This window comes from Neovison vison, chromosome 6 (genome assembly GCF_020171115.1).
Source record: "Neovison vison isolate M4711 chromosome 6, ASM_NN_V1, whole genome shotgun sequence".
NCBI classification, from domain to species: Eukaryota; Metazoa; Chordata; class Mammalia; order Carnivora; family Mustelidae; genus Neogale; species Neogale vison.
Genome location: NC_058096.1, coordinates 34422597 through 34442975, shown reverse-complemented (window position 1 = coordinate 34442975; position 20379 = coordinate 34422597). Strand labels below are relative to the sequence as shown.

The window sequence follows — 20379 nt, the reverse complement described above, 5'->3', positions numbered from 1 at the left end:
GATTCATTTCATATATAGATTCTCTGGTTGCATGTATCAGTAGTTTATTCCTTTTCTTTCTTTTTTTTTTTTTTTCTGGATGGTATTTCAGGGTATGGATATACCACGGTTTGCTTAGTCATATACCCATTTTAGATGTCAATATTGTTTCTAGTTTGGGGCTATTATAAATAAAGCTGCTTTAAACATGTGTGTGCAGATTTTGTATGGCCATAAATTTTAATTTATCTAATATAAATGCACAAAAGTGCAGTTACTGGATCATATAGTAGTTGGATATTTATTTGAGTAATTTGATATTTAATTTTTTAAAGAAACTGCCAGACTTGTCTAGAGCAACTGTACCATTTACATTCCCACCAGCAATGTTGCAAAGATCCAGTTTCTGTATATCCTTGCACCTATTTTAGTCATTCTGTAGTAGGTATGTAGTGATATCTAACTATGGTTTTAAAATTTTCATTTCCTTAGTGGCTTATGATGATGAACATCTTTTCATGTTTTTATTTGCCTTCTCTGTATCCTCCTTGATGAAATGTCTATTCATATCTTTTGGCCATTTTCTAATTGGATCATTTGTTTGCTGTGGAATTTTGAGAGTTCTTTATATAATTTAAATTAAACTCTTCTATTATATATATGGTTGGTTTTCTCCCAGTCTGCTGCTTCTCTTTTTATCCTATTCATGTGAACTTTGATAGAGCAAAGGTTCTTTGTCTATATTAAATTTGATAAAGTCCAATTTATCATTTTGTTCTGATAGAGACCTTTTTTGGTGTCAAGTCTAATATTTTCTGTTAAACATTTTATAGTATTATATTTAAGTTCATGGTCCATTTTTAATTTTTGTGCAATTAATATTTAAAACTTAGTTTCTTAGTTCAAGTTTCTTTTCCTTCCTTCTTTCTTTCTTTCTGCCGATTTTCGACTCTTCCAGCATGACTTGTTGAAAAGTCTATTCTTCCATAGAATTGTCTTTGCACATTACTCAAAAATCAAGTGGGCATATTTGTGTGGGTCTGTACTTTAGTGTCAGATTGTTGCTGTATCTAATTACCACAAAAGTGTCTTAAAACAGCACAAATTTACTGTTATGTAGTTCTCATAGTTCTGTAGGTCACAAATCTAAAATGGATCTTACTAGACTAAAATTAAGGCATTGACAAGGCCTCCTTTATTCTGGAGGCTCTAGTTCCCTTGCCTTTTCTGAAGGCTTCTAGGTTTTGGAAAGCCACCTATACTCCTTGGCTCGTGGCCCCTTCTTCCATCTCCAAACCCACCAAGGTAGCATCTTCAGATTTCTCTCTTACTCTGACAACTCAGGAGAACTGACAACTCCCCTTTTTGAGAAAGATCCCTATAATTACATTGGACCCATCCAAGTTATTCAGGATAATCTTTCCATTTCAATGTATTTAACTTTATCATATCTCTAAGGTCCTTTTGCATATAAGACACCATGTCCACAGGCTCTGGGCATTAGGATGTGAACATCTTTGGGTCGTCATTATTCTGCCTAACACAATCTGCTGTCTGGTGTCTTAACAATTCACACTGAAATTATGAGAGATGGCTAAGCACATCTGAATTCCATAGGCCAAAAATCAACAAAGGAAGATTCAAGGAGGCCTAAACCCCATGTCTTGTACCAGAATTTGCCCTAGTTTTGCATTAGTTGCTGTGTAAAAAATGACCACAAATCTAATTTCTCAGTTGCTATTTATGGTTTCTTCAGAGGACATCCATCCTATTCCAAGGTCCCACCCCCACTTGAGGTAAAGGATTGCACAGAGATCTGAATATGGAGGAACAGGAATCATGGGGACCATCTTAGAATGCTGCCTATCAGAGTGCAATTGACACTTTGGACAGAAGAATGAATACATGCTCAAAGAATCTATTGAGTAGAAGAAAGAGGCTATTTTTAGGAATAACTTCCAAGAGCACCAGCTTTATAGGCTAGGCAGAGGAACAGACACTGCAGGATGCCGGAAAACAAAACAATCAAGAGTTTCACACTGGTAGGCTGAGAAGGAAAGTGCTTCCTGGGAAGGGATAGAGTCAGCACTCTCAACATGCACAGCAAATACTTGCCTGAGAAAGAGAAACTATTACCTAAGAGACAGTCATCCACGGTCTTGGCAAGGTCATTTGCATCAAAAGGGAGGAGAAGCCAGATTGTAGACTGAGTGATAACTAAAGTGGAGAAAGAAATATGTGGTCTGTAAAGATGGTAATTATTTCATTATAATTAGCCTTTAAACTTTGAAGTAACAGTTTTGGTTTTTTTTTTTTAGTTATCATTTTTTTAAAGAATGGAACAAAGCATTATTCCTCCTTAAATTTTCTTTATTCAACCTAAAAATGTAGCAAGTATATCTCTGTCTTGTGAAAGTGACAGAAAGATATGTGCACAATAACACTTCACTGTGGTCTTGATCAAGAGGTAGCAGAGGAAAAAAAGGTTGAAAAAAATCCTAAAATGCAATGATCAAACCATCTGCACAAAGGCCAATGCACATACCCCCACACACCACATCAGTGTCATTTGGTCAGTCTGTATAAAAGCTGTGATTTTAGTAAAAGTTTAACCAAAGATACTTTGCGTCACGGTTACCCTTGTATCTGTATGTCAAATAATCTGGATTGATACGATAGATGTCCTCAGATAGTGACTTAAGGTAAGAACAGTAATGGTTTATTCAAATTATTTTCTCTCTTGCATTTAGCTACTTAAAGAGTTTAAAGATGAAGATTGGAATATGGGCAATATTGTGTACACACTCACAAACAGACGCTACCTGGAAAAGTGCATTGCTTATGCAGAGAGCCATGATCAGGTAAATGAAATTAATGTGTATAAATTAATTGTGTCTCTCTCTGTATTTATTAACATATCTAACACAAACTTCGTAATGCAAATTTCTATAGTTTAATACAGTTCATATAATTTGTATCTATCTTTACGTGAAAATTCATACTTGAAGAACATTTTAAAATTATTTTGCAAATCTACAAATTCCAGCTTCAAAATGCAGTACTATTTTTACTCTGCCAAACTGTAATTAAAAATTGAAAATGACAGTTGCAAGTGTTCTCTTACATGTTTTCCTTTGTTGTAACAAGAGAAATGTTGGTGCTGATCCAGGTTAATTTTAATTTCCATTTTAGATATCCTTCTAGAGGGTTTCTTTTATGCCTTCTGACAAGCTTTCATCATTCCCAACCCCCCCCACCCCCTAATCGCTGAAATCTCTTGCTAAGTAATCACCCTGACCCCTGTTTGGTTAGGTTTGGCCCTTCCTTTCTAATGCAACCTGAGGTATTTTCCAAAGAGCAAAGTTCATTTCATCAACACAGATCTTTTAATTGAATCTTCTCATTCAAGGCCACTCATATTCTGGCCTAAGCCACAGTTTCCACCTTCATTCTCTGCTCAACTCTCTGCATTTTACTCTTCAGTATGATTACATTCCTACCCATTCCTGAATAGGTCAATCTTGTTCCAATCTTGCAGTTTCCCCCACACACCAGCAAATGTCTAGAGCACCTGGGAAGCTTCTATAAAGTCCTACCACCCTGCCTCAGATATCATATTCTCCCTCAAGACCTCATCTAGCTGTTTAGGGGGAAATAGTTCCCTCATCCTCCTTACTTTCCTCACATTTTGGGCAGAACATTTGTTTCCATTACCTTTAGATTTCCAGCCTTAGCACTGTGACTGCTCCTAGTGGTTGTTTAATAAGCCTAAGTAAATGCAGGAGCAAAGGCCATTTAGTTATTTAAATCCCTATTAATCCTCATAAGCATAAGCAACATAAAATATACTCTTCATACATTAAAAAGGAGAGAATAGAAATTTTTGAAATTGTTTGCTTGGGGCTCCTGGGTGACTCACTCAGTTAAGCGTCTGACTCTTGATTTCAGCTCAGGTCATGATCAGGGTCCTGAGATCAAGCCCCACATCTGGCTCTGTGCTCAGCATGGAGTCTGCTTGAGAGTCTCTCTCTCCCTCTCTCTGCTCCATCCCTGACTCACATTGTTTCTCTCCTCTCTCCCTAAAATGAATAAATAAATAAAATCTTTTAAAAAAAGAAATTATTTGTAGTATGTGTACGAAGAAAATTGAAGCTCAAACAATGTCTGTTATTTTTGCAGAAATTGACCATTTAAGGTAGAGAAGTAGATTTTCAGGTGTCCTCTTTAGTTAGTAAGAAAGTGTAAGTAGACCAGAGGTTAGCTACTAAGGCCCATGGACCAAGTTCTGCCTGCTGCCTGTTTTTGTAAAGGTAATTGGACACAGCCATGTTTAATCGCGTATGTATTATCTGTGGCAGCCTTTGAGCCAAATGGCAGATTTAAGTAGTGGAAACTGAGAAAGTGGCCCACAATGCCTAAAATATATACTGGGTAGCCTTTACAGAAAGTTTTCTGACTCAGGATATAAACCTATATTAAATTTCTTATCTTCCAAATCAGGGCGCAGCTTTCTTTTCAACTTAAATTGGCCATAAAGCAGATCAAATAAATACCTACAAAAAATGAGACCCAAAATCTAAAAAAATTAAAAATGGATAATTTGAATTTAAGCATGTAGGAACTCTTATTACCAAATACATAAAAATATGAAAACTAAAATACTTGTATAATTTCTTTACATTGCACATTTCTAGCAATTATAATAGATTTTGAGCTCTCTATATATGTTTACTTTTATATAAATGAATAAAAGAATAAATGAATTGATTAAACAAATTGAAAATGAAACAGATTATTTTTATATTTTCATCCCAAACTGTACAGAAAATTATAGACTTATCAAGAATTATTTCATATTTTAAGATTTAGGTAATTCAGCCTTTTATTACAAATTGTCAGAATGTATAAAAAGGTTCAGGTTTCCTAGTTCTTTCTAAAAGCAAAAACACGGTGCCTGGTTGGCTTAGTGGTTAAGCATCTGCCTTCGGCTCAGGTCATGATCCCAGGTCCTGGGATGGAACCCCACGTCAGGCTCCCTGCTCAGCGGGGAACCTGCTCCTCCCTCTCCCACAACTCGTGCTCTCTCTCTCTCCATCTCTCTCCCTCAAATAAATAAATAAAATCTTATAAAAAAAAGCAAAAATACATTGACTCTTAAATCTGATGAAATCATAAAAATGTATGTTTATAATGAATAATATAGAAAAATATGCATCAGGGTAGAAATCTAAGCAGATTTAATAGAATCATAGATTGAAGAAATAAACACAGTTATAGATAAGAGTATAATTAAACAATTCCAAACAAGGGAAAAGGACAGATTGTTTAAGAACATTATCGCTGAGTCACCCGGGTGGCTGAGTCAGTGAAGCATCTGCCTTTGGCTCAGGTCATGATCCTAGAGTCCTGGGATCAAGCCCCGCATTGGGCTCCTGCTGAGCGGAGAGTGTGCTTCTGCCTCTGCCTGCCTCTCCCCCTGCTTGTGTTCTCTCACTCTCTATCTCTCTGTCAAATAAATAAAATTTAGAAAAAGAAAAAGGAAAAGAACCAGTACTGCCTAATAACGATTTAACAAATATACATGCATTGTCTTCAAACTTTTTTAACAGTGGAGCTTATTATTGAATCTCGCTTATATAGCACCAAATTTACATGTTGGATTGAAGCTGCATTGTATTGGTGCAAGTTATTAGTCCACTAGGACTGCCATAACAGAATTCCATAGACAGGGTGGTCTACACAATAGGAATTTATTTCTCATAATTCTGGAGGTTGGTAGTCCAAGATTAAGATGTCAGCAGGTTCATTTTCTCCTGAAGCCCCTGCCTTAGGCTGGTAAAAGGCCATCCTCTTCCTGTTCTCACATTGTCTTTTTTTGTGCACACTCATTCCTAATCTCTCTCCTCTTCTTCATATAAGGACTCCATTCTTACTAGGTTACAGCCTCACTCTCATTTAGTCTCAATTACTTCGACCCTCTCTTTAAATATAGCCACGCTGGAGGTTAGAACTTCAACATGAATTTGGGGAGGGCACAGTTCAGTCCATACTGCACACATTCACTTTATAAGTTTAGATTTAAAATATTTATCTATAAGTCGGAGAAAAAAGAGTCAACTTTGATAAAGTGAAATAGTTTGAATGCAAGTAATATAGATGACAATTACCATCTAATCAAACTGAAAATTCTTATGCCAGGAACCATATTCTGAGCCAATTCTTTCTTGGCCCTTAAAAATAAGGAAAAACCCCACAGAATGAGTAGATATTCTTCTAACAGCATTTTTTTAAAAGTCATTTTAATCAAAATCGCTTAGATATTATAACACATTTGTAAGGAAAAATATTTTTTTCTAAAAATGAAAATTATTATAATAGGGTAAGGAGGTTATGGTTTTATCTCCATTATATGTTTCACTATCTATTATTTTTTGTCAATGAAAAATATTTTGCATTAGTTAGTCATTTGTTAACCGTAATAGTTCAGATTGTTAAGAAGCCTCCCTTCTGCTACTCAGGATGTTTCGGAATTACCTGACCTATTTATCAACTGTTATGTTTTCATATAAAACAAACTAATTTTAGATTAGATGTCAAATTCAATGAGAAAGCAAATTTTAGATTTTAAGGAAAAGCTGTCAACCCTCTGCTGAAGGGTACAAGGGTCCATTTTACTATATTTATGTACATATTTTATATATATAAATACATATACATAAATATAAATACATATACATATAAATGATTTTTAAGAAAGTCTCCTATTCTTTCAAAACAAACAAAGCCATGGTAATGCAAACTATTTTAAAAATTTATTTAGTATTCTCAACATTATAATAAATATTTATTCCAGTTTTCAGAGAACATGAAGCATCAGCTCAGGTATAAGAAATATGCAGGTGGCTTATGCTGAGTTTTCACCAAGCTCTTTAAAAAATAAAAATCCGTCCTGAAATAGATGGTGTTGATCTCTGACCAGCTCACCTCATTTTACCCATTCACCTTCTGCATAGAAAGCAACTATTAGAAAACACATGAAATTAATACTAATTCAAACACCTCTCCTACATTGTTTCCCATCCCATGTAATCATGTGTTATTTTAGTATAAATCACAAGTGCTTAGTACTTATTCTTTGCATTTATCTCAGTGACTTTTATTTCCATAGGCACTCGTTGGAGATAAGACACTGGCATTTTGGTTGATGGATGCTGAAATGTATACCAACATGAGTGTTCTGACCCCATTTACTCCAGTTATCGATCGTGGAATACAGCTTCATAAAATGATTCGACTCATTACTCATGCCCTCGGTGGGGAAGGCTATCTCAATTTTATGGGTAAGCATGAATTGAACACATACCCCATCTATGTTCAGAATGTTAACTAATATTACATATGACATAAATCATCTAGAATAGTTTGAATTACTGCTCAGATTTAAAACAGAAGATTACAACTTTGTTTCTTTCATACACTGTCATCTATAAACTGCACAAATTAAATTACTATGAGATCATTGTTATACTAATGTATGTTGCAAAAGTAGTCTAATAGCTGTCATCTTAGTTAATTTTTTTTGTCAACAAGTGGGATGAACTTTTTTAAAACTTATAATTATTCTGAATTTAAACATTGGAGTTTATTATTTTAGTGCTCGCACATTAGAAAGATAAAATTGTCATGCCATTACATATCAAGCTAAGTTTATTGGTTTTTGAGGTAATTGTACACCAGTATGTTTATATTATAAATGTGAAAAACCAAGGCAAAAGATATTGTAATAGACTATATATATGTGTGTGTGTGTGTGTGTGTGTATATGTATATATATATATATATATATATATATATATTTTTTTTTTTTTTTTAAGAGGAAAACTATGGGGGTGCCTGGATGGCTCCGTGGGTTAAGGCTCTTCTTTCAGCTCAGGTCATGATCTCACGGTCCTGGGATCGACTGCCATGTCGGGCTCTCTCCTCAGCGCGAAGCCTACTTCTCCCTCTCTTTCTGCCTGCCTCTCTACCAACTTGTGCTTTCTCTCTCTTTGTGAAATAAATAAATAAAATCTTAAAAAAAATAGGAAAACTATGAATAGTCAAAGGTCTTTATTATTCAAAGGATCTTGAATAATGAAATACAGAAGTCAACTAATAATATTTTCTGTTCTATTTGGTCTAAAACTGTCATTTGAGCATTTGAGTTTTAGATTTCACCAGTTTTCACACTAGAGAGAGAGATAGAAAGGCTGGTAAATGTATATGAGAGGCTGACTTATTTCTCTATAGTAAAAACCTTAGAGTTTCAAATTAATTCATTTCTATCTGGAACTTTTTTCAAGGAACCTCAGATTGGACTTTTAAAAGTCTCTGTTGATAAATAAGTAAGTAAGTAAGTAAGTATCTCTATTGTTTGCTAACAAAGTTAGGAAGCCCAGCCATATAAACTATACACCGTATTTCACCTGTATGGCCTGTACCTTTGGGTGTGTTCGTCTCAAAACAAATTTTAATCAACAGAATTTCTTAATATTCCTGAGTTGTCTGGAAGTGACCTCCCCAAGGTGGGAGACTGCACTCAGCCAGTCAGGCCACAGGCCAGGTTCCCTGAGCGGACTTTGTAGGCGTTATATCCATAAATAAAAGTTGGCCTCAGTTCTTTAAAAGCAACTGGTCCTCCCTGACCCAATAGATATTGTTCAAAAATATAGCCTTTCCAGTAAGGCCTTATTTGTACAATCAGTTTATTCGATTATATCCTGATAAAAAGGTAGAGTCTATGAATCTATATAAATATGTCACCATGTAAAGTAAGAAGAAGTGGGGGTTTAGTGAGAGGTTTTTTTTAAATGTTTTATTTCATTTACAAAAGCAGTTCATGAAGTTATTACAGTTGAAGATCACTTAAAAAAAAACAAACAAACAACGGAATGCACTTTCATGTATGTGTGGAAACTATAACAGTTTTCCAAACAGAGAAACAAAATAAAACCTCCGAGTTCATGCAGTTAGTCCTATGTCATTAATTCTTAAAACACACTGCATTCAAAATTCTAGTGATCTTGGGGCACCTGGCTGGCCCAGTGAGTAGAACATGCAACTCTTGTTTCTCAGGGTTGTGAGTTTAAGCTCCCCACTGAGCATGGAGCCTACTTTAAAAATATATATATATATATATATATTAAAAAGAAAAAAAAATCCTTAAAAGAAAGAATTCTAGTAATCTTGACTCAATTTACTGCTTTAGTCTGGAAGTTGTGTAGACAATGTCAGTTTAGAAGCCTATAACTAATGAGTGGAGAGGGTGGGTAGTTTGAACTACGTAATAAAGTCCTTTCCCTGAGACTGTCATCCTTTGCTGAAGACAGTTCTAGCCTATAGCACGTAACAGAACCTGCAAGCAAGCATCAGACTATCAATACATGACAGAGATTTAACAGCTCTAGTTAAATATTGATAATTTTTAAATAAGAAAAGTCTGATGCAAATTCATGCTAAGAATTATTTCCTGAGTCTTGGTGTATATTCCATGAGGGTAAAAATGGGTCATGGACAGCTAGGACATTAACAAATCTCAGTAGCTTCATAAACTTTGTGAAGTATTTATATTAATAGTCAACTGCATATATTCCACCTAGGGCAAGCTGAGCATCTCTTCTGTTTTGGAAACTCTTCCCATAGTAACAATAAATAAACATAATTATTTCTAACATCTCTATAAGATCTATAAAGTGAGTATATTTGTGGTTATCAAATATAACCTTGAGATTATTTTTTGCTATAGGACTAAGAGAGCTTTGAAGTTCTATTCTGTCCTTAAAACAAATGGCTCCTAATGCTTAACACCAGTATTAACACCTTTTTTTTTAATTCCCTCTGTCTTATTATCTAAGTCTTAGCATTTCTCTACAGGTATTAAAATCAGTAATCTCCAAATAGCTCTAAAATTTCTGATTATTGGTGTTGTTTTATGAAGTTTAATATTTCCCTGTGAGCTATCATGACTTTATATATATTTTTTTCTATTTCCTGATCATGTCACTGTTCTGCCTAATGGCTTCAATGACTAGTGTCCTCCAGCTGACCTGTAAGTCTCACATTAATGGTCTCCTGAGGGTCTCTGTGTTGATCGCTCTGCTCCAGCCAAGCAAGCCTTCTTTCAGTTCATTGAATGTACTAACCTCCTTCCATTCTGAGCTCTATACATTTGCAGTTCTCTTTTCTCTGAATCATTCCACTCAAACACACCCTCCCATACCTGAGCAAATCCTTCATCTGCAAATCTCGTTTCCTTGGGGAAGCTTATCCTAAATCCTCATGCTATGCTAGTTTTCCCTGTTATACATTTTTATATTACCCTATACTTACCTTTCAGGGCATTTAACAAAATTACATTTAAAAAACTATTAAATATATTACTCTTTTGGTAAATTTAAGACTCAGTGAAAATAGGGGCCATCTGTATCTTAGTCACTATTATATCTCCAGGAACTAGTAGCAACTGGCACAGTATCTAGCACATCACAAGGCTTTCAATTTTTCTAAAAAAAAGGATATCAGGTAGATGTATATGTATGTAATAAATAGATAAATAAATAAATAAATATATATATATATATAAAAAATACAACCTTGTAATATTTTTAGCAGTAGTTCATTAGCTGCAATCACCAGTTATAGTTATAAGCAGAGTAATTTTTTTTTCAAGTGGCATGTAAGAAATTAATATTTAAAAAGATCAATTTAGGAAATTTTTTGAGATTGACTGAAGAGCAACCTGGATGTTTATTCACGTTTTAGGCATTTGTAAACTTGTTCACTTTTTGGAATTTTATTTTTATTTTTCTTTAGTAGAAGAAGAAGTTAAGAGAATAAAACACATTCGTATAGTTTATTAGAACATGTTTACATACATTCATTAGGCACTTAGATATGTGTTCTATTCATAACAAATTATTAGGATCAACACTAATTTCCTCAGAATGATGCCAGTTTAGCTGTCTTGTTTTGTTTTGCTTATTTTTTGTCTTATATTGTCCTAATTTTGAATTTCAAGAATTTTTTTTTCTCTCTGATTAAAGGAGAGGAATATTTGCTGTGAATTTTTTATTTGCTAGACTATTTTAACTGGCTATGAATAAATACATTTATATTTCTTATTCTTCTACCATGTAATCATCTGAAAGAATCAAATGCAGTAGAGGGGAGCAGGGATGGCTAAATTATGTTTATATTTTTATAAATATAAGAGAGTTAAACTCTCATAAGAGAGTTAAAATGATAAATATGAACGAAAGTAAATTTATATTAACATGGCATTCTGTATTTTCTAAAGCACTTTCATATGCATCATCTAACTTATCTTCACTTTTTTTTTTTTTTTAAATATCATGTCTTTGTTTAAAAGAAATCTTGGGAAAAAGTTAGAGGTGTACTAAGGTATGGTAGGTCAATGTCCCAAGTCACATTTTGCCAAAACTGCAATTCGCAAAGGTAAAGGGGCATGGGTAATGTTGTACAGCTAGAAAATACTGCAGCTGGTTGGTGGTCTTTTCCTTCTGATTTCCAATTTGAGAAAATTAAAAAAAAATTTTTTTATCAATATGTAGATTAGCCACCACAGTATAATTAATGAATATCTTTTAGGAAAAGGTAGAGCAAAACGATTAAAAATACACTCTGAGGGGAAATCCAAGAGCTCTAGCTGCGTGACTTGGCCAGGATGCATTGCCTTCTGAGCCTTCGTTTGCTCAGGGATAAAATGAAGTACCACCCGCCACAGAGGACCGTTTTGAGGGTGAAATGATTTAATATGGATACAAGACTCAGAATATTGCTAGGCACATAGCTCGTTATTAACTTTTATTTAAATTAAGTTAGTTGAATTAAAATTAAAATTATGGTTAACTTTTTAATATTATTAATTATTCCATTAAATAAATAGGTCCTGGATACTGTTGTTCCTGTTCCATCTAAGAGTATGTCTTTAGAATCTTGCCTAATAGTACAATGCTTAAAATAAAAATATCTTAAAATGTTTCATTCATTTCCTCTCATTTACTCATTTACATGAGTAAATGCAATAATTCTTTGTTAGAAATCAAGTAACATTTTCCAAGTTGATATATGGGGTAAATTAAACCGTATTTGTAGTAAGTCTAAGAGTAAATATTAATTCTTTTGTTTTTAATTCATAGTGACATTTACTGAATGTTGCTGCCAAAACAGCTTACTTAGCTTTCATGTATGAAGGGGTCTGAGGGTTACCTCAGCTAGTTTTCATTTCTAGAATGACTTCTAGGATATATATTGATCGGTTAACATTTATTATGTATCTACTATATGGTATCTGTGTATTGGTCTGTGTGGGCACTAGATAAAACTTAATGTTTTTCCGGCATACCTGTACAGGTAATTCCTATATACACAGAAACAGAGATAAAGAAGGCAGATTGATTTAAAGTAAGTTCAATTTTAAAAGTTAGTAAATTTGAGATACATATCAATTTAAACTACTAATTTAACATATGCATAACACATTCTAGAATGTGTTTTAACACAATTTGTAAAATCCCGTCATGCTCCAGACATTTATATGTATGCACTGTGTTCCAAGCATTGCTAAGTGGCAGATATTCTTAGGTGAAAAATAGTTCTTGCCCTCAAGGTCTCAGAACCCAAAAGGGATTACAGACAAGTAAGCAGACAATTCTCTTTATACTAGTGCATGCACTAGATACAGTGATAGAGATAAGCAGAAAAAGTCATATAAATATGTAGGAAACTGGGTTAGGACATTGTTGGTGGAACTTTTAAGCGACTTCAGTTAGACAGATGTAGAATAGAAAGGCACAAGGAGGCCTTGCTATGAAGTCAAAGTCAAGTAAGTAGGAATAAGACTGATGTACTGGAGTGAGATTGAAGTCCTTTGGAAATATTAAACTTCAAATAAATTAAAAAACTGGGTCTAAGGAAATGAATTAAGTGATCATTCCTTGATTAGAAAGTTGAATGAAAAAATGTGGTTGTTGGGGTGCCTGGGTGGCTCCGTCAATTAAGAATTGGGGAGGGTATGTGCTTTTGGGTAAATTGGAAGGGGAGGTGAACCATAAGAGACTATGGACTCTGAAAAACAATCTGAGGGGTTTGAAGTGGCGGGGGGGTGGGGGGGTGGGAGGTTGGGATACCAGGTGGTGGGTATTATAGAGGGCACAGCTTGCATGGAGCACTGGGTGTGGTGAAAAAATAATGAATACTGTTTTTCTGAAAATAAATAAATTGGAAAAAAAAAAGAAAAAAAAAAAGAATCTGCTTTCAGCTCAGGTCATGATGTCAGGGTCCTGGGATCAAATCCTGAGTCAGGCTCCCTGCTCCTCCCTCTCCCTCTGCCTGCCTAGCCCCCTGCTAGTGCTCTCTCTCTCTCTCTCTGTGTATGTCAAATACATAGGTAAAATCTTAAAAAAAAAAAAAAAAAAAAAAGTGGTTAGCATCACTTTAAAGTATCATGAATTCTTCAGTAAGAAAGACCCAGTGTTGATGACTGAATGGCTTTGTGGTTTACTTTTTTTCTGTATTTATAATATAATTAAATGAATACATATTAGAAAAATAAGACATAGGATCATTGATAATCTATGGGGATACGTCTTGCTACCCTTTGTAACCACTGGCTATTTAAGAATATTTAATAGATGGCTAAAAATAAATATAAAATAAAAAATATCTGCCATACACATAGTATATCCTCACTAAATATATGTTAATAACATGTAAATAAAATCCTAAAGCCATTCAGAGGAGGAGAAAATGAGGATAGGGATATATTTTGTCCAGGTTTCCAGTAGCTATTTGCTTATGTTGGAAGTACTACTGTTTCCTAATCTAGTTCATGTGAAGCGGAGGGAGTAGTCACATGACCTCATCATGTGACTCATCAGGAACTGCTATAAAGGGGTGTGGTCAGGCAAGCAGGTGGGCTACTATGCTCAGTGATCACAGTACTAGGAAAGAAGTCAATAGTGATACAGGGGTCCCCCCTTTAGGTTCTGCTTTCTGCAGTTTCAATTTACCGCCCAGTCAACTTCCATCTGGACACCAATGATCCTCTTTCTGACTTATCCTCAGAATCAGGAGTAGCCTAAGGCTTTGTCACATTGGCTAAATGAGTCACCTCACCTCTTGTACGCATTTTATCATCTCACACCATCATAGGAGGAAAAAGGGTGAGCACAATACAACAATAATAATAATAATACAATACAATAACAATACAATACAATAAGACTTATGGAGAGAAAGAGGGAGAAAGAGAGGGAGAGAAACACTTTTACATTAACTTTTATTAGGTATATTGTTAGAACTGTTCTATTTTATCATTATTGTTGTTAATCTCTTACCGTACCTAATTTGTGATTTAAAATTTATCATTAGTTTGTGTGTATGTATGTATGTGTGCGTGAGTATGTATAGAAAAAACATAGTATACGTAGAGCTTGGGACTATCTGTGATTTCAGGCGTCCACTGGGGTTCTTGGAGAATATCCCCACAGATAAGAGAAGACTACTACAGTATTTTTATTGAAGACTGTTTAGAATTCTACAAAGAGAGAAGAAACAATGTATTTCACTAATTTTAAATATAAATGTATATAAACATTTTGCAATATCAAGTAGAGCATAAATTAAAATCACCATTAAGCTAAGCACATATCTTGCAGATTTAAAATACTGGCAGACAAAGCAGAATGGGTTTTAAGAATCAGGTATCCAAACAAAATGAAGAAAATTTAATCATAATTTTGAAAATCAAATATCATTTAATAGTTCTTTAAATATAAGTTTCAAAAATAAACTGCACTAAAATGTTGCCATCCCTGAGTTTCAGGTTGAATTTTGTGAAAAATGTGGCTTTTCAGAGGGCTCTTTGTAACCCTGTCCCAGACTAAGCAATGGTATGGAGAAAGTTACACCAAACAATTAACCCCAAATAATTTTCTTCATTTTCACGTACTTGGGTTTCTTACCTCATAACATTAAGAAAATGTTTTTCAATAACTTTTTGGTTTTTGGTGGGGAGGAGATCTTTTTATTAAAAGCTTGCTGCCAGTTTTGTTTCAAAGGAAGTTGTTTTGTTTTCCCCTCTGATTTGACTTCATCTACTTTAGTTTTATCATATATAGATAGAGATTCAAATACAGAGTGAATGCATCACTTTCAGTACTGTCATGTTCATATTCCACTTGTTCAGAAGGCCTTTGAACTAAAGTAAGAATTATTCTTGCAACAGAAGCCTTGCTTCCTCGGTTGTCATTTTCTTCTTCGTCTTGGGGATAGTGTTATAGAAGAACACTTTCTAAATGAGTACACCTTCATTCAATTTGAAATATTAATGCTGCATATAACTCTCTGGGTGTATCTCAAAACATAAATGATTCAAGTTTCTCATTTAAAAAATACTGAACTAGCAGAGTTAAATCAACAAAACTGGTAACGTTTCACTAATATATTGTAGCACGATAGTCTAGAAAACTGAAAACTCCTGTCATAATCATAAAACACATATTCCACATGACATCAGATGTTAATACATAAACTGAAATGTCAGAAATAATCTGGAATCAGTGGGACTCACTGATTCATTTGCTCATTCATTCATTCATTCAAATTAAACTTGTTGTTTCCATGTCAATTTCTGGATACAGGTATAGGTTGGTTGTAAGTGGAGTTATTTGAAGGCAAAGAAGCTCAGGTTTGATAGTTTCATACTCTCAAGTGAGGTCATCATCTGCAAGTAGAGGGAATAAATAATGCTTGAGAAAAAAGTAGAAGCATGAAATAGATCACTCCAGGTATGAAAATACTAGGGAGCCATAGTAAGATATCTAGGTAATATTGAATGATCTTCTCAGAATTGTAATCAAGACTGTAAATTAAATCAGCCTGTGGTTGTGTGACTTTTTTTCTAGGAGGCATGGCTTATCAAGAGTAAGAATTTGGGGCGCCTGGGTGGCTCAGTGGGCTAAAGCCTCTGCTTTCGGCTCAGGTCATGATCCCAGGGTCCTGGGATCGAGCCCCACATCAGGCTCTCTGCTCAGCAGGGAGCCTGCTTCCTCCTCTCTCTCTGCCTCTCTGCCTACTTGTGATCTCTGTCTGTCAAGTAAATAAATAAAATCTTTAAAAAAAAAAAAAAGTAAGAATTTTATCAGGCATCTGTCAAAAAGAGGGACAAGTTTTGAAAAGTATTAGGAAAAAACCTCCTATAATAAAGAACCAATAAATCATTGGTTCTTAAAATTGCACATTGGAATAACCTGTGGAGTTTAAAAAAAAATACTAGAAATTGTGATTGCATTAGTGTTGGTGATAGCTTGGGCTTTGGAATTTTTTAAAGATTCTCAGGGGGTTCTTAAGGCTAGAAAGGAAAGAGAATTCCAAGACAATGTAAAAGATACAGGAAAGTTCTCTGGTCATGGAACAGAAATCATAGAAGGCATAAGAGGAAGAGGTAGGGGGAAGAGAAAGACAGTTGGGACAGATTATTGTGTATCATGGGTGCAAACTGTGAATGAATGACCAGAAGGCTAGACTTGGACTTCCTAGAAGCAAACAAAGCAAGCAGGATTGGGGATGCTCCTGGAGTTTTCCGGGTTGGTTGGTATTGAGCAGCTTTTTCAGATGTATTTTTATCAATACATAAAATTTAAACCAGCAGTCTTTTCTACTTGTCTTATATCGTTTGCTCTACTTATGAACAAACCAAAACCATGACAATAGAGAGCAGACTACATTGTGTCCATAATGTGGGTCATCGGATCTGTGCAGATGTGTTTTTACTACTTTCTTGTTTAGGAATCTCATTACCATGATGTTATTCTAGTTTCTGTAATGAGTGATACCTGTGGAGAAAGAGGCATAATTACAAACTGGCAATTTTCTCTCTCAGCAGTGTAATGAAATTTCTATTACTAAATTTGAAGGATTTTCTCAATATGATTGTATTGTATTTTGACATTTGAAATTCCGTGGGACATTCTTTAATGAATATGTTACATCCTCCCTAAAGTCACAGAGAAAGTTGAATGGATTGTGTCCTGAGTGTCAGTCTGCATAGAGTGATAGCTACATTATGCTTCAGTGTAAAATGTGTGATCTTACATCAAATCTTCCATCTCCGATTGTTTAGTGTCAAACTTGTAAATCCTTCTTTTTTCTAGTGGATAGGAATACAATAAAAATTTAAATGCCTTCCTGCTAAGTGCTAGAATTGAAGCAGTTATAGGAAGACAAAATACACTCTCCTGAACAGTAGGAGTGCTAATTTTTGGCATTTTCTCTTAGCTTGTTGAGGCAAGTTTACCGAATGTAACAGGACTGGTAGATGTCTATAAAGCTGAGCTGTGAAAAACTGCAAACTTCTCAATATGAGCAGTTGTGAATGGCATGAAGCCTGTTAAAAAGCTCAGAGACACAAATAGCATCTATTTTAAATGGCATGGACTTAAAAGTAATGGCTCTGGTTTGATTCACAGCACACTGATAACCAATTTTAGATGGTACAGAATAAGAACTTACCATGCATTTGACATTATGCTAGGAGTTAAGGAAGTGCTGCCACAGTTAGCTGGGGAGCCTTAAATACTGAAGCCTAAGCCCCACACCAACCATTTGAGTCAGAGTCCCAGAGTGCAAGGTTCTAGCAATGGTAGTCTTTAAAAATCTCAGAAAGCAATTTTAATACATGGAGATACAATGTAAAGATCCACTCCACTGAGGGAGGGAAAAAAAGAAGGAAATGCAAATGCAATTTTGCAAAAAAAAAAAGAAAGAAAGAAAGAAAGAAAGAAGGCAGGGAGGGAGGGAGGGAGGAAAGAAAGAGAGAGAGGAAGGAAGGAAGGAAGGAAGGAAGAAAACTGTAGGCCAGAGACAGATCCATGCTGTGGAACAGACAGTCACAGGAAGTTAGGAGATGGAATCGCCCCTCCTTCTCCCCCAGGCGACTTAAATGCCCTCCTCAGTACTGGATGTGTTCTTTCTGCCAGGTTACTCTTCACCAAAGAACCCTCAGGTCCTTGCTGAGGATCAGAACCTGGGAGCAGAGTCACTTTTGAGAAACCACGTGTGAACCTAGTGGGGAGGGTTTCTGATGTGACTCCATCCACATTTTTCTCCAGCCCGCTCACATTGACCACATTGAACGCACCCCACCTTTACAGCAGGCCAAGGGTCTCCTAAAGATCTGAATGTTGAGAGGAAGAAAGAAGCCACGGATGCTAACTCTCTGTCCTTCATTCTTTCAGGCTTGGTCTCAGGGTAGGATGCTTGGGTGGTCCCTGAATTTCTTCTCGCGGGATGTGTGTTGTTGTCTATGGCGGCCAGTGTGTGTGGTGTTAATGGCTCGTCCTGAACTCCTGTCCAGCGGGGCTGACCTCCTGCTGCAGTTCCGAAGAACGAGAGCAGTGGCCCGGGACCCACCGCAGCTCCTCACCTAAGCCAGGTGCGCTGCTGTCTGGTCCGCTGCCGCTAAGCCTCTTACACCGGAAGCAAGAACTTTTCTCTTGGGTTTATTCATATAAACCCTCCCAGAAAAGTGGAGATAATAATTATTGCTGTTAGTTCACTCGTTTATTTTCATTATAAAGACTTGTTGGTAAAGTGAAACTGTTTTTCAGTGCAGGATATGCTAACCTGTGCCATATGATCCCTCATGTGTTTCAAATTTTTAAACCCAAACCTTCCATTGGGGACGTTGATCTTTCTCCTGGTGCAGGTACATCATCATGTCATCAGAAAGAAAGAAAAGTCCTATGTACAGGAAGGCACTGGTTTTTCTCTTCAGCTCTCTCTCTTCAGGCTGAGGTCATCACAGGTAGGGATTTCAGCTTGGAGGCCACAGAGCATGTTTCCTAATCTAACAAAATGGTAAAGTAGGACTGGATCTTAGAGTAAGCCCCACTGAAGAGAGCACGTTTTTTTCTAAAATTATCATCTGGGGATGCCTGGGTGGCTCAGTTGGTTAAGCGGCTGCCTTCAGCTCAGATCTCGATCCCAGGTTCCTGGGATCCAGTCCCGTGTGGGGCTCCTTGCTCAGCAGGGAGCCTGCTTCTCCCTCTGCCTGCTGCTCCCCCTGCTTGTGCGTGTGCTCACTCTCTCACAAATAAATAAATAAAATCTTAAAGAAAAATAAAATTAGGGGCATCTGGGTGGCTCAGTAGGTTAAGCTTCTGCCTTCAGCTCAGGTCATGATTTCAGGGTCCTGGGATTGAGCCCCGCGTCGGGCTCTCTGCTCAGCAGGGAGCCTGCTTCCCCCCCCCCCCTGCCTGTCTCTGCCTGCTTGTGATCTCTCTCTCTCTCTCTCTGTCAAATAAATGAATAAAATCTTTAAAAAATAATAAAATAAAATAAATTAACATCTGAATTCTGTGCTCTTAGGCCAACACACATGCATACACACACACACACACACACTGAATATATGCAGATATATGTGCTCACACACACACATGCATAAACATATGCACACCACTGAACAGACTCACTCTTTTCATAGCCTTGGATTAGGAGACCAATAGGAAGCTCAGCAGCTCCATTGTTGAGTTATAGATGGTTGAGTTTGGAGTACTCTTTACTTTAACAATTCTTGGAAATGTTTAGGAATACAGAAATTTCATCAAACCTTTTTATTACTTTATTACCTAGCATTTTGGAAGAATGCCAAAGCATCACATCATGAGCTTCTGTGTCTCACATAAACTTCTCCTAAATCCAGAAAGTCAGCTAGGTCCAGGATCCTCTATCAAACTGTTTGTATTCCCAAGGAGGGAAAAACAGGATTTTAGGCTAGGAGATGTGAGGATAAATTAATATATAATGGGCATTATATCTAGCCCCTGAAGTCCTGATTTAGTCTTATCTTCAGCTAAACTTCCTCCCAGTCTAATCCCAATCCAATCCTAATTTGAGCATTAACCTCATCTTATTGGTGGAATTTTCCTAAATGAGATGCCAGTGAAGGAAGAGTATCCCACTCACCCCAACCCATCACATGGTGTGTGTTTACTTCATGCTTCATAGTGTTTCTTCTGTGGGGTTAGGCTCTTGAATTATTACCTACTTTCACTAATTCTCTTCCAGTTTTACTACATAGCAAGTTTCCTTATTTGGCTCACAGTCTCCTAGAACTTTCCAAGGTTTCTAGAAGTTATCAAGGAACCCACAGATCTTCCTTCCAAAAAGAATTGATCAGAGAGGTTTTGGTTTGGGTTTTGGTTTTGGTTTTAGCTCAAAGACTACATGCTAGATTCTTCTGGTATTATTCAAGCAGATTGTAAAGATCCTTATGACGGTAGGAAGCAAAATGTGACTGACCACACTGCCAGAGCTGGTGAGCTATATGGTTATCTT

At 36.0% G+C, this 20379-nt stretch overlaps 1 protein-coding gene across 1 annotated transcript in view; it reads left to right on the top strand.

The window, feature by feature from the left end:
• GBE1 (1,4-alpha-glucan branching enzyme 1) overlaps window positions 1–20379 on the top strand; it is a 270179-nt gene that overhangs the window by 194951 nt on the left and 54849 nt on the right. Inside the window, exons 11-12 of the mRNA XM_044251151.1 lie at window positions 2730–2840; window positions 7148–7319. Coding sequence (XP_044107086.1) covers window positions 2730–2840; window positions 7148–7319 — 283 coding nt within the window. The remainder of the gene's footprint in view (window positions 1–2729; window positions 2841–7147; window positions 7320–20379) is intronic.